The sequence below is a fragment of the Lepisma saccharinum genome, chromosome 9, assembly GCF_977018435.1.
Source record: "Lepisma saccharinum chromosome 9, izLepSacc3.1, whole genome shotgun sequence".
NCBI classification, from domain to species: Eukaryota; Metazoa; Arthropoda; class Insecta; order Zygentoma; family Lepismatidae; genus Lepisma; species Lepisma saccharinum.
The window spans coordinates 86,353,337-86,368,203 of NC_139237.1; the positions used below are offsets into that span (position 1 = coordinate 86,353,337).

The 14,867-nt window shown below is 37.2% G+C and overlaps 1 protein-coding gene across 2 annotated transcripts in view; it reads right to left on the minus strand.

The window, feature by feature from the left end:
* Positions 1 to 5,882: 5,882 nt before the first annotated feature.
* Positions 5,883 to 14,867, minus strand: part of LOC145992220 (potassium channel subfamily K member 18-like) — a 435,658-nt gene continuing 426,673 nt past the window's right edge. For both annotated transcript variants that reach the window (XM_083128547.1, XM_083128548.1), the window contains exon 3: positions 5,883 to 9,694. In XM_083128547.1, the coding sequence (XP_082984673.1) occupies positions 8,865 to 9,694 (830 nt within the window). In that variant the 3' untranslated portion in view covers positions 5,883 to 8,864. The remainder of the gene's footprint in view (positions 9,695 to 14,867) is intronic.

Sequence of the window (14,867 nt, forward strand, 5' to 3'; positions counted from 1 at the left end):
GAGCCGCATGTGGCGTACACGGAGATTTTTAAAAACTCGTAATTTCTGAACCCCTTGACCAAACTAAAAAAAAAGTTGTCATTTTTGTAATCAGCATCAAAAGTTCTATAAGTATACCGAATTTCATCAAAATCGGAGATGGTAGGTGACATTTTCACAAAATTCAGGATGATTTGACATGGAATGGCCCCACGGACAAATATTTATGGCTTGTTTACTTCAGAGAGAAAGAGAATAAAATAATTGTTGCTTCTTCTGTTCATTTTTTCTTTTTATCTACAGGATTTTTCCAAACGTTTAACTTTTAGTGTAATTAGCAGTATTATTAAAGTTGATAATAGTATACAAACTACCATTTCACAGAAGTAATATCAACAAGTAAATAAAATACAATAACCCTGCACTGTTGCCTATAAAATATTATTATAGCAACCTTCAACGTACGTGTCTAATAGTGTCTCAGAAATATTTTCGTTTTTGAATCCGCCGTCTGGGGCAATTCGCATATTACGGAGAAATGAGATAGATAGCAAACGCTTGGCAACATTGTTAATATTTAGTTGCCATGGAGCGCTTTACGGGACATCAACGTGCTTTCTGTGTTCGTGCGTTTTATAAAAGTAATGATTCCTATGTTGTTGTGCGTCGTTTGTACCGGCATCGTTATAACCTGGCAGGAATGAGAGACGTCCCAAGCGCAAATTTAATTAAATATTGCGTGAGAAAGTTTGAAAACACTGGAAGCAGTATGACGAGCAAACCGCGGGGACGTCCAAAGTCATCAAGATCGAACAGAAAGGTTGGCCGCATACGCCAGCCTGTTAGTGAGGATCCTCGCCAATCGTTAAGACTGAGTGCAGCTTCTTTAAATTTGCATAAGTCGACAGTTCATCGGATTATTCGCAAGGATATGCAGTTCCACCCATACAAAATTGTTATTACACAAGAATTAAAACGTCACCAATGAATCGCTGAATGCTCTTCTTCAGTTGTTCCCAGAAAGGGTCATCAGTCGCCGAGGGGACATAAACTGGCCACCGAGAAGTACCGACTTGAACCAGCAGAATTTTTCTTATGCGGTTACCTTAAGAATAGAGGAAAAGGTCTAAATATGGGCCCCCCTTTTTATGTTGTCATTTTCGGAGGGGAAAAAGTATTATATCAAGCACCTGCGTTTAAAATGCATATCTATGAAATATATTCTTTAATGTAATAGCATACTAAAGTATAGAAGGTCTCCATTTTTTTTAAAAAAAAGAAGCAATTTCCAAAAAATGATAAAATGATGTATTTCAAAATTGTGGTCTAAATATGGGCTAATAGTGGCAATATCACCAAAAGCAATTAAAATTTAAAAAAAACAACATAAAACATAAAATCCATATTTATGGGAAAAATCGAAATTAAGAAAAACATCCAAATATTTGTTGAAAATGTGATCTCAACATGTGACCTTATGCCATAGCCCATATTTAGACCATCACGATATTTTTCTTCTTCAATTTATTTTCGCTCTCTGTGGTACATATTTCACAAACAAATCATGGCATTATAAAAGCCCACATTTGTTTTATGTACAGCTAATATCATACCCTATACAAAGCAGATGAGAATTCAGAAAACGCTGAGTTAAAACATACCTGCAAAAAGTTTTCGGAGGTCTTAATTCTATAACAGCGTCCATAGCCGAAACTAACCACCACTTTCTCTTGCGAATTGGTGCCGCAACCTTTGCCCTTGACAGATAACCAGTTCCAATAGCCTCTGCCAGGTTACAGCACCCGGGAGCGCTGATAACTCCAAAACCCATATTTAAACCTTCGCCCATATTTAGACCTTCTCCTCTAAGGTACACACCCCAATGCCAAAAGATTTGAGACAAATGAAGCAAGGAATTACAGATGAAATCAATTCTATTCCTCGTGCAATGCTTCGGCGGGTGATCGAAAACTTTAGTTCAAGAACAATTGAATGTGAGAACATAAACTGTGACCACTTGTCCAATACTCTTTTACCACAAATAAAAATTTAATTGTTAAGCTTTCTTTTGGTAATAAATTTATTTTTATACGAAACATTTAAGTATTTATTTTAATAGTTTTAAAAACTAAAATATTTCTGAGACACCCCTTATTTAAAAAAGGCCTTCTCTATGCCTCTTTTATGTCGTCATCAATGGTCTACCATGACGAACTCCTTTTCTATAGGTTAATTGATTTCATCCATGGGGCCACGAAAAGTGGTCTTACTCCATGTAGCCTAAATAACAAAATGAATTAATGTGGAAATTATTATTGTATTTCATTGCATTAAGGCATAGATGTTTGCGAATGCATATAATTTGCCCATTTCACCAATAAAAGTTACTAACATCTGCAGCCTACATGTTTCACAGACAAATGATGTCAGAATTTGTTACCTTTTTAAAGTGTCACACACGTAACGCACCTTTGTTGATGCTTTTCTGGCATTCAGCCTATGCCATCATACTTGAATCCTAAATTCAATGCACTTTTCTGCCATATTAGGACTAGGATTTTTATGACAGCATATTTTTTGATAAGGGTGATGTGTTCCCTAAATATATAGAAATTCATATTGTGGAGAAACTAATTGAATTAAGGTGCTTTATAAGGGCATATTTTGGCATATTTGGCCATTTCTACGTGATAAAGCATATTTTGATGGATTTTTGGTCATACTCAGCATATTTCCGGTTTTTCAAGAAATATGCAGTAATTTTCGAAGTGGATTCGTTCTTACTCCCATGTTCACTCGAGGGTATTTTTTTTTTGGACTGCAGCAAAAACATTTTGATTTTTAATTGAAAATTTACAGAAAGTATTCATTGTGGATTCCAACTCATCAGGGCCCATGAAGTGAACTAAAAATAGTATTTATATGAAAACATTTCAGCATAAGTTAGATATTGATGTTCGAAACAGCCCAGTTATAAGGGCATATTTTTCAAACTATGGTGCATATTTTGTAAAGTTTTAGGTCATAAGAGCATATTTTATTTTGCAGAATTTGGTGATTTTTAGGTCATAAAAACCCTAGCCATAGTAATTATTATTAATAACATTATATATAATACAAAGATTTGGTCCTTTCGTACTAAAACACTAGGACTTTTTTTCATTTGTTAGCAGACATCATAAAGTACATCATATGTTAAATCAGTTCATTATGAATATTTTAATCCAATGTCATGTCCACAACCTTAAAGTTTGTGTGTAAAATGTCACACACGTAACACTGTAATGGCCCACATATATTTTAATGGGAACATAATGTAAAGTTAATGGAAATATGATGTCCACTTAACGTTTCACGATACAATGTGTATTCCCTCTGAAAATTGTGCAGCATACAGATACACAATTCTATAGTTGCAAACTGAGTAGTGGACAGCTTTTGCAAAGTACAAGGGTCGTTCAACGTTGATCGAGACATATGTACATACAAATGTGGAGAATAGTTGAAGTGGGCCGTGGCACAACGAAACTCCACGCTGTCAAATGTAACAGACAAAATTCATGACAGAAATAAAGTCCAAGTGGGACATCTACTAACCCCATGGGCGTCGGGAGGAGGGGGGTCGAACGGGTCGATGGACCCCCCTGGACATTGAGATCGTTCATTTAAAGGTACAAGAAAGCCGAAAGTTTGTTCCTCTTATTGTTAAGAACAGACATAAATTTCATTTTGTTAGTATTCGAACAGAATAATCAAAGTAAAAATGCATTGGATCGTAAACATTGAGTGAAAAATACAGGAACAAGGTTGTATTCTACCATTTCATCCAGAACAAATGGTTCCACAGTTTTCAAAATTCTAATAATTACAGTTGTAGGTGAGAAGTCGTAGAACACGCTGTATATAAATAAAATCCCTCTAACATTTAAAGCCCTTTCTTGAACCAGTCGTGCAAAAGTTAATCTCAAAATGCCTTTCGTATACTAACCGCATAAATTGCAAAAGAAATAATGGAAAATAGTTGTTCTGTTATTCACTGGTTTGGTGGATAGTCTCTTCCAATTTATATAATAATAATTATTATTATTATTATTTCAAATACAATTTATTTTTGTTAGTTCATAATATTTATTATTGTATAATAACATTTATAACCGTGGTAATAATACTTATTATTTTTCTACTATTCAACTTTTATCATTTGTCCGACACCCCCCTCCCCCCGCAAGAAATTCTGGCGACGCCCATGCTATGGATCTATAGTATAATAGTATTTTTCCGTATTTCCCATTAACACACTTTCCTATTTAATACTTTATTTTTAAACAATTACTGTATCATGTTTTAAAATATGATCGAACCTAAATTTTAACACTTTTCCATTGCATCATTTAAATTTGTATAATTTCTTGCCACTTGGATAACAAACCCTGTCTTGCCCACGTACAAACAATATGAATACCAGAATACATTTTTTTAAAAGATGTGACCCGCCCAAATTTTTGACAGCCATCCAGTAACCTGCCCACTGAGCGTCTACAAAACCTTGTGCGTTAAAGATACCATACTGCAAATGCTACATTGTGCAATAGAAAACCTGTGCCAATTTCCTAATACTACACGCAAATCTACGTCTCGCAACGTAAAATCTGTGGCTGGTCTACATTTGGAGCTGGAAAGCGAGTTTCGTTGTTCCGAATCGCCTATCAGTATGCGTGGCGCCACGACAGCTAACCCACGAGCCGATCATTTACGCTGTGGTCAATGCTTGCCACGCCTAATAGGCTCGCTTAGATAGCCACAGACTTTATAAAAGTTAGTCAATCTCTACGAATGTTAGTTGCGCAGTTACGTTTCCCCTGTCACGTACCTTCGACGTTCACATTCGGAAAACCACCCATCAAACTTGTTCCCGGATAAGATTCGTTCAGTTCACAGCTATTTCTTTAGATATTCCATAATTGTTTCCTGTTATTCTTGTCGAAGTTCTCCCTACATTCAAAAGAACAAAAGAATATAAGTATTTTTGCAATACTCAACGTGCATAATACAAGGGTTCAACATGTACGTGGTTGTATGTGAAGAATATGGCTCTTATGGATTCGAACACTTGACTTGGCACTATTTATATCGTGCTTGTTTCTGTCATTATGGTAACGCCATGTATTTCTCGAGAATCATGTATCTAATATTGATAAGACAAAAATAAGTTTATCCATTCGTTTACATGTCGGTGTTCTGGGTTCAAATCTTCGAGAAACCATATTTTCCACTCCAACTCTATGTCAATGTACAGTCAAGAACACTTCTGCGTTGCAACAACGCTTTTTACTTTCAATGAAACCTGTACAACCCAAAAGAGTCCACAACTGTACAAGGTATATACAGGTCAAAGGAATAATGAAAACCAGTCTTATTATAATAATTCCTATCTGGACTATTAGAAAATACATTTGTAGAACAGGAAATGTACGCAAGCAGAAGCCTGGGATTGTAGTCTACGTACACTTCCTATGCTAATGGTTGGAATCTTAAGACTTAGACTAAAATGGTTAGAATCTTAAGACTTAAACTAAAGGATTGTAATTGAATTTAGTTTCCAAATTACAGGCTGTGAGGGCCCAGTATAGTCACTGGATAGTTTGTATTTCAAAATTCTCAACCTATATTAACCAGGAAACTAATATTTCATTTGATTCTCCTAAATCTTCTGATGCCATGTACACTTTTATGTACTAACACATATATTTACAAAGTTTTGAGGATTTTCCTCCCAGATTATCAATCCAAGTCCTGAAAGAGAAAATTAGAAGCAAATAAAGAACCCATTTTAAACTTTAATATACAACTTGAGACTTTATTAGGACCTTTCATGTTATTCGACACAACCTCACACTACTCACATATTCAAAATTTTATAAACACATTTAACCTTAAATCAGTTGTACTCCACAATTCAATCACCCTACAAAATCTTTACGCACATCTTCGTTCTTATATTGTATGTATATATAATATCGAACAAATCAGTAAGAAATGTTTACACAGTTTGCTGCCTCACTAAGTAATTATTCAGTCTAATAAGTGATTACTTCTGTTTAAGAAAAACATTGTTTTTCTTTTCACTTTGTTTCACATATGAGCAGGAACAATCGTTTGAACTCACGAAGTAGTGAACTTTATTCTCATAGTTCCTATTATCAGAGTTCATCTGAACCGATAGCTGAATCCGAGAAGATTTTTGTATTAACCTCACTCATCGATGCAGTTCAGTTTTATCATGTCAATCATTATGATGCTCAGTCCCATTTTTAACACGTTAGACCAGTACCTTTTATGTGTACGTATGATATTAGCAACTACGTTCCTACACGAGAAATGTATATTTCCCTAGGAGTACGAACGTTACCTCAACAGTTAGGAGATAGAGCACACGGGAGTAAAACCTGACACATTTCCTTCACACATGATGCACTTAGTGACACTATTATACCATGTTTAAGCACACTCTTACATGTGTTGATTTTCTCCACAATTACAGTACACAAGTAATAAAAGCTCAAAATGAGGTATTTAAACAAATACTCTGTTGAACTTTGTGCAGATTAAACCATAAGCATCGTTTTAATACGGTTTAATATGAAAAATTAACATAATCGTCTTATAATTAACAAGCAGTGCAGATAAACAGAATTAATGAAAAGTACATTGTGTTGGAATAATTATATAAATATAGTATAATTCTAAATACTTGTAGAAATTCATTCGTTGTTACCATTACTCTGCTCTCTTATGGGGCACATTTTTACAAAATCTTTGGTCTCTTTAGTAATGGAATAAGAAAAATAATTTGCATTGCTATGGAGCACAATGGTAAAGCATTAAGTCCCAATAGAACAACTAATTGTTTTCATTTTCATTATTTATGTGAATGACCCATTCTGTTCATTTCATAACTGAGGTCCTAACATATACGGAACGAAAATTTAAGTTATAAATAGTTTACAACAGTTAATACCGTTAATATTTTAATAAGTAAGACTACAAAGAGAGGAACTTAATACATACTTTAAAACTATGTGTACAAAATATTAATAATGTTGCTTGAATAAACATCAATCATTAATCTTCACAAATTAATCTGTTATTGTCCCAGAACGTTTCCCCTTTAGTACTACGAATCTGATTGATATCGTATGTAATGTTAATTTAATATAACTCAATCCAAAACCGATAACGTTATTCAATTTATATCGATAAACCCATTAATGTTGTGTATAATTGACATTTTTATGCATCGAAATTTCTGCAAATGTGATTTGATTTCAGGTAACAGGTTCTCCTTTATGTTCCTATCTACTTCAATCATTAGATATTAGTGTTGAAGAAGTATATCCACAAAAATAAGTATTGAAAAACTAATTTCATTTTGCTGCACATACTACTTCACAAAGAATAAAATAATTATTAGAAATATATTGTGTTAATTGTCTCATAAGAGAGTATATCTGAATCTTGTTAATAATGCACTTTGCTTATGTGAGTTTATGTTTAAAAAGTTCATGGTAATACTTCAATTAAGATGTACATGCTATGAATTCAAAATGATTTTATGATTGTAGATTTTGTTGCATTTAGCCAAAGCTGAAAGCAAATCCAAGCCATAAAAGAACGTTAAATCAATGTCATGAACGCATTAAAGCATCTATTAAATCTTGAATTTAAGTGTTTTTGATTAGAACTGTGTTATGTTAAGGATACCGTTAATTTTTATAACTTATTATTACTCCGTACAAATGAATTATTATCACATGGCCCTCCTATAATCTTTTACGTGATGAAATGTGATTATCATTCAATTTCCCGTTTAGAAAAGCTTTAGTTGGACTTGACCCCCCTGCATGAAACTTATTGAAGACGAATGTTGTATTCCTGCATGTGCTGGGTCGAGTTGTCATAGTGTACCAATGGACTAACGATATCGTAACAGTCATTTGCTGTGAACTGATTCTTACAAGATGTTCAAGTTAGAAATTGTGCTATGGTTTAGATATTATTGAGAAAAGCACCTCAGGTGTACCATTGAGGACAAAGTAGTTTAGATGATTAGGACGCAAAGATTCTTTCTGGATTATCTAAACTACTTCAAGGTGAATCGATGACAAAATATTTCGTTTATCGACTGATGAATTGGCACAGAACTGTTCTTAAGACTGCTGACTGAACATTCTTAGAAGCTAGATACTTCACTCGTTTCTGAAAATGTGAAAAAAGAACTAAAAATATGATCTTGAGCAAGGAAGATTGTTATATCAGGACAAAAATGACTCAGCTGTGGATTAGCATCATTCATCTCTCCACATTCATGCACAAGAGGTCCTTTGTCTTTCTTGATTGCCTCTGCGGTTCTTCTGTTTGGCACGCTCGGACGAACAATGAACCACTCCTCCCTCTCTCAAACTTTTAAGAACCCCGTACTTCACCATCGCTAACTACTTTGACACGAACAGGCTGTGGATTAGCGAGGAATGAAAGGATGAGGGGTATCTTAGGTACAGACTCTCGAGAACCTTACCATTGTTCCGCAAGACATTGAGGACTTTGTGCGGACGACACATCAAAGGAGTTTTCGCGAAAGAAGGAAGTCTGAGTGTCGAATAACTCTGAGCGTGAACTTCAACTGGAGAGGTCGTTCTGTCAATTGTCCTCATGAATCACATTTCTGTATTCTCCTCCGCTTCGCTTTCGGCGGTTCCTTCAAGCTTCTCGTGGCTGTTGTCTTTCTTGATGTTCAGCTCGTTCTCCTGAGCGAACGTTGTGCTGCTGCATAACGTTTCCTCAGTAACGTTCCTCTGGTAGACGTTGCCCGGACGTAGCTGTAGCTGTCAGGAGTACGGATCCTCTGCATCCCGCCTGTCCCGGCTGAAGCTACCCTTCCTGTCGCCGCTGGACATCGAACCCGCGCTTCCGGTGTCGTAGTACTTCAACTTGTGGACTATCTCGTCGTGTAGTATATTGAAACACATCGCCGTGAGCGCCATGCCCGTTAGGATGTAGAGGGAGCAGAACCAGACCGTGCTGTTTGAGCCGCTGTGGTAAGTCGGTTTGAGTGTCTTTCCCGAGGGAAGAAGAGTCGGCGTCAGGACAGTCCTGTTGCCTCCGGGAACCAGATCCCCGAACCCTATCGTGCTAAGACTCATGAAGCAGAAGTACGAACCGTCCAAAAAATTCCACTGCTCCCATTTCGCGAGCACGGCGGCGCCGGCTGCGATATAGCAGACCATGACCGCTATGCAGATGGATAATGGCACAACTAGATTCGACGCCGACCTGTCGTGATGATGATGATGCGTCGACCTGTGGCCGTCGCCGAGCGAGCTCTCACCAGTGGACGGCGGCTCCATCTTGATCTCCTCGTCCGGGGTCATCCGAAGCTTTTCCCTGACGTCACCGTCCCTCACGGGGGAGTGGAGGTTGTTCTGGGTGGAGAACGTTGAGGAGGTCGACCGGAGGTAGAATGGCTCTTGGTGTCTCTTCTCCTTCTCTTTCTCGTCGTTCTCGCAGTCACACGGTTTGGAGAAGACGAATCTGGTGCAGCGAGAGAGGAGGCTCCCCACGCTAGACAGGTACAGCAGCATCAGAGGGATCCCAAGGATTGCGTATATCATGGTGACGATCTTCCCAAGTGCCGTTCGGGGAGCTATGCTTCCGTAACCTGCAATGACACCAACACGCATACTTAGAAACTAGAAATCCACGTTACAAGATAGCAATAAATACAATTCAGTTACACTGTGTCTCTGGAAACTCTGGAGCAAGGAACAAAAACAAGTCTCTGCGCAGCCCTCGAAAGGGCTCCACCAATGAACACGTGAGAAGGAATAACGCGGCTGCAGCTACCAGCCGTTTGCAGCAGCGCACACTGCTTTGCTTTACCGTTATGTGCGACCTTGCTCCACAGATTCTCGAGACACAATGTGCATAACAATTGCAAAGTTTGTTTTAAGTCCACTTTTAAGTTCAAATAGCCTGACTGGACCTACAGATTAAACGGGTACACAGGCCATTGCGCTACCTTACCCAAACCATAAGTGTCATTTGAGAAAAATGCATGTCATCAAGAGCAAGCTCACCCACTGAGGCTGAAACGCTGGGAGGAATTGGTGGAGAACTTACGGGTCTTCTGGAGGCGATTTCGCTTTGCGTTTGCCGACCTCCATGGCATCATATCATCACCCAACCTCATAGTCGCGACAAAACAAAAGTGGCAGAATAGCGTCGCAAAATAACCTAATTGGTCTATGTTGTTCCGCTCTATTTCAGGACTTATCAGTGCGAGAAGTGTTAATAATTCTTAGGATGTTGAAAGTATTTGAACTTCCTTCCGTTGCTTATAAGATCTGGAAAAATGTAATACGTACACCCAACCGCAAAAGAAATAGTAGGCGAATTGTTCATCACTATTTGCATTCATTTATGTGATGATAATGAATTGAAAAAAAAGGTCAACAAGCAGAGGACAACGTCTGCTTCGCATCAACGGAATTGCATTTTTAAAAACTACACATAATATAGACTAATAAAACAATGAAAATCACGATGGACAATTTGCCTACTATTATATTTGCCGTTGACTGTACCATCTTTTCTTATCTGAGTTATTTTCATCTATACGCTCTTTTCATCTAGCTCTCCTCTTTCTTAGTATAAAAACTAATATCAGCAAACCTTACACTTCCAGAAAGCAAAGAACAACCCTTCTATGTTTGCTGACAATAAATGTGCATTTCCCCCAAAGAGAAGAATTTCGTTTCGCCTCTGCACCAGTGGGCGTCCTATTAGCGCGCCCACACTCGTTGAGGCCAGTAGAGAACAGAAAATAACCAACTGAATACATGAGCATTTGTAGGACGTTATCCACCAGTTATTTTCTTCAACGAGTGTCTATTGCGTCACTTAATGGCGAAAATTCCATAGTCCAACTGTCATAATGAACAAATCGTGTCCTGCATTTTGGCCTGAATTTAATCAAAATCCGTCCAGTAGTTCCCTATGTACTTGATCTTTAAAACTAACTCTAATAATGATTAACAGCCGAAAGATTAGGAAGTGTGATAGGAAAATAGTTGTAGGTTACAGATATGATAATTAACAATTATATACTAATGGCGGAGACTTGTACAGAAACAAAGTAATTGTCTTGCACATCTGCCATCAAAAATACTATTAATGCAGCTGTACTGAAAAAGAGAAGTGGTGATTGTTATATAGCAACTCTTTGTACATTGTAAAATGAACAAGAGATGGCAGCAGTGTGACTATAAATAGCAGCTACCTTGATGTCTGAGAGTCATTCCGTCAGCAGATACGAATCCGTGCACATCAGCTAAGACGAAACCTTCGTGCTGAAGCGAGCATGTAGAAAACATTAGCATGACAATTGTCAAGATAAGAAACACGGATTAATCTCTAAAAGAATGTTTCTCTCATTATCACATTTACGGAGAAGGCACATAGAGGCCTAATTGATTCTACCAGACCTAACATGATCAAATAGGGCTGTTTCAGGGGCCACTTATCCACAAAATTGACGCTACTTTTCCAGTGCTAATTTAACAAGGACGGTAACTTCCATCTAAAACCTCAGGAAGGAGGATAAGCTACTGATAACCCGGCTCCTTTTGTGAAAGCGAGGCGGAAAATCCAGAGGACAGACACAGTGAGTTTCCAACTCAACTCATGGGAACCATTCATATCAACTCTACGAGTGCAGTGGGGGAACTTCCCCCTTTTCCCCTTCAGATGCGATGTCGAGAGCGGTCTGCGGCAAGCACTATATCTTGCAGCTGAGGTACAATGGAACCACCTCCAATAATTTTACCGTCTGGGAGTTTTGGGGTTACTTGAGTTCCTTTCGCCATCTTTCGTCAGATGTAGGAACTAAACCGCTTTTCACTTAGCTAGAGATAATTCAGTACTTCGTACATTTCTGTTGCATGCGTCATGTGATATGTGGAATAGTTTTTTATTCTATTCACCACACATGATACATGTGAAGTATTTATCGTAGAACGTTCCTCAACTAAGCCGAGGCACTGGCCAAGACCATGAGTGAAAATGAGATCAAGGGGATTACTTTAATCCTGTTCTGCTACCCCAGATATACATAGGGATCACTTCATGTATGTTGTACATCAGAGAGGCAGACAAGTTTATTTGGCTTGTGCTGAGCGACGTTCCGTTTCGTTGATTTCGATGCGAGTTGATGCTGCTGGTGGCAGTCTCAGTGACGAAACTTCTGCGTCTGTCGCTTGAAGTTTGCACATATTGATGGCACTTAGAAGGGCCTATATTGTGGTTCGTTGTATAGCGTAAACCTTGCGTCATGATTAGAGCCCGGAAGTTCAGGCATTTATTTTCGTTAAAATAGGCAGGCAAAAAGGCATTTATAATGTGGAAAATAGGCACTAAAAATGAAAAAAAGGCAAAATAAACCGAAAAAAGGCACATTTGGAAGTCGCTTACTTTTATCTATAATTTCTGGCAACATGTTAAAATCTACATTGGGAAGAGCATTTCAATTTTCTCCGTCTTGATTGCACATAACTACAAGGTGTTTTTTTAATTACTCAACATTCATTGATAGTAGTCTGCCAGAGAGAATGTTTTTCATAATAGAAAATGATATTTCTACTTCGACAGAAGTTATTGGAGCATACATAAAACAAGCTAATGTAGCTGGACGCATTTCGGTAACAGCATTTTCACCTTTTAGAATATCACGAATTGTTTTCAATTGTTTCAAGTCCTCATTTGCACTCACTACTCGTTTGCACTTTTCCGCAACAGCTGACCCCTTTTCTCCTGGCACTTCCATCATCTGCTGCATAGATTCCTCGAAGAATTTCATGGATGCTACAAGAGTCTCACCTCATTTTTCTAGCTTTGTAATTGTCTCTGGCAATGCACAATAATGTGCAAAAATAAACTTGAATAGCACAGGAGTTTTTTCACTTCACGAACTGAAGCCGCTTCATTTTCTGGAAGAGCATCTATCACCTCACTGATTTTTTCAAGGTTGTTAGCATAATATATAGCTGCTGATATCCAGGTTCCCCATCTGGTCAAGACTGGTTGCGGAGGTAAACTAAGCTCAGATGCAACTTCCTTATTTCGGGTTCGAGAGGGAGATTTCAGAAATATCTTCTTATGTTCGAAATCAACCTGTCCACTTCAGCAGTCAATCATACACAAAGAAATGTTAACCGAAAGGCAATATCCTAACTGAGCATGAAATACATTTTTCTCACACTTTTCTCCTTCAGCAATGTTGAAACATGCATGAGTTCAATATTACTTAAATAAGGCGAAAATTATTCACATAATAAACGAAAGAAAAATAAATGCCAACAACGTTTTTTGGGAGAAAAATAATTTATACACACATTTTTTTTTAAAGAAAATGGTCAAATTTAATTGAAAAAGGCAAAAAAAGGTATTATAATTAAAAATAGGCAGTGGGGTCCCAAATAGGCAAAATAGGCAAAATGAAAAGGCTTCTAAAACATTCAAAACAACATGAGAAACGTATATCCGGAAAAATTTTATCAATATATGCAGTAGATAAAAAGAGGCATTTTGCCAAACTTCCTGGCTCTAGTCATGATATATATACTTTGTTGGGCATTTGAGTTGAATCTGGAATCCGTGGAGAAAGGACGCGCATAGCGGTAGAGAGAGGGAGAAAGCGAGTGGGTGAAGCAAAGCAGTGTGCGCTGCTGCAAACGGCTGACAGCTTTAGTCGAGCCCACGCCTGTTTCACTCTTATGGGAGATTCGTTGACCGTAGTTAGTAGTCTGTTGCTTCATCTGGTCTCCATCTTTCCGCCTTATGCTCCGAGTCCTAATTTGTATCATTAATCATAATATTGTGTTAGACTATTTTTTTTAACATACATTTCCAGTTTGTGTGAAGAAAATTTAATTTTAAATAATGTCGAAGTCTGAAACTTAAATATGCATTTTATTTTTCACGTAAACAATATTGTGCTTGTATTTTGGACACAGTAGCCTGTCGCCGAATTTGAATGTTTGTTTACGTACGATTGCAAGTTCAAGGAGGTTTCTATCTAATTCTATTCTAACTTCGGTTTCTAATTCTAACTTTGTTTATATTCATCAGGTTTAAGGTAAGAAGCATTAATTCTATGATATGGCCCGTATTTAAATTTGAACACACTTACACGTGAATACTAAATAATTTCAATTGTAGCTTTATCAGCATTGATTTGCTCATACACTGTTATGTTTCATAAAATATTGGTCCATGTTTCATTCGTGTAGCATAATTCCAAAATCATCATAATATATATGTTTTGTACATACATGAACTCTGTACATGTATATTAGCGCGTTTTTTTTTGGGGCAGAACAATTTTTCATATCTTGCTTGTATCCTTACATGAGTATAGTCAAGTGTGTGCCAGGTTTGACGCTTTTAGTATTATAATTAAAGTTTCTACGTTGTTACATGTTACTGTTTATACGTTTTACGTAATATGTTGGTTAAGATCGATTACGGTAATACTTCCACAATTTTCGTTCCTTCATTACTGCACCTGCATACATTTTCTTTGTGAATAAAAAGCAACTTGGACAACCTATTTGTATGACATAATTCTGTACAAATTAATAAGTTTTGCATCTTTAAAACACACGAATTTGTTAATCTGACTGAAAATCAACTTACTTCCACAATTTATTCTGCATCCTCCTGCAAAAGTCATGAGTTAATTGGAACCAATCACACAAAGCATGGTATTTTTGTTATGAAGTCCTGGTTTTAAGCATCTCACAATTTCTAAATATGTTTTATGATTGATTGATTCA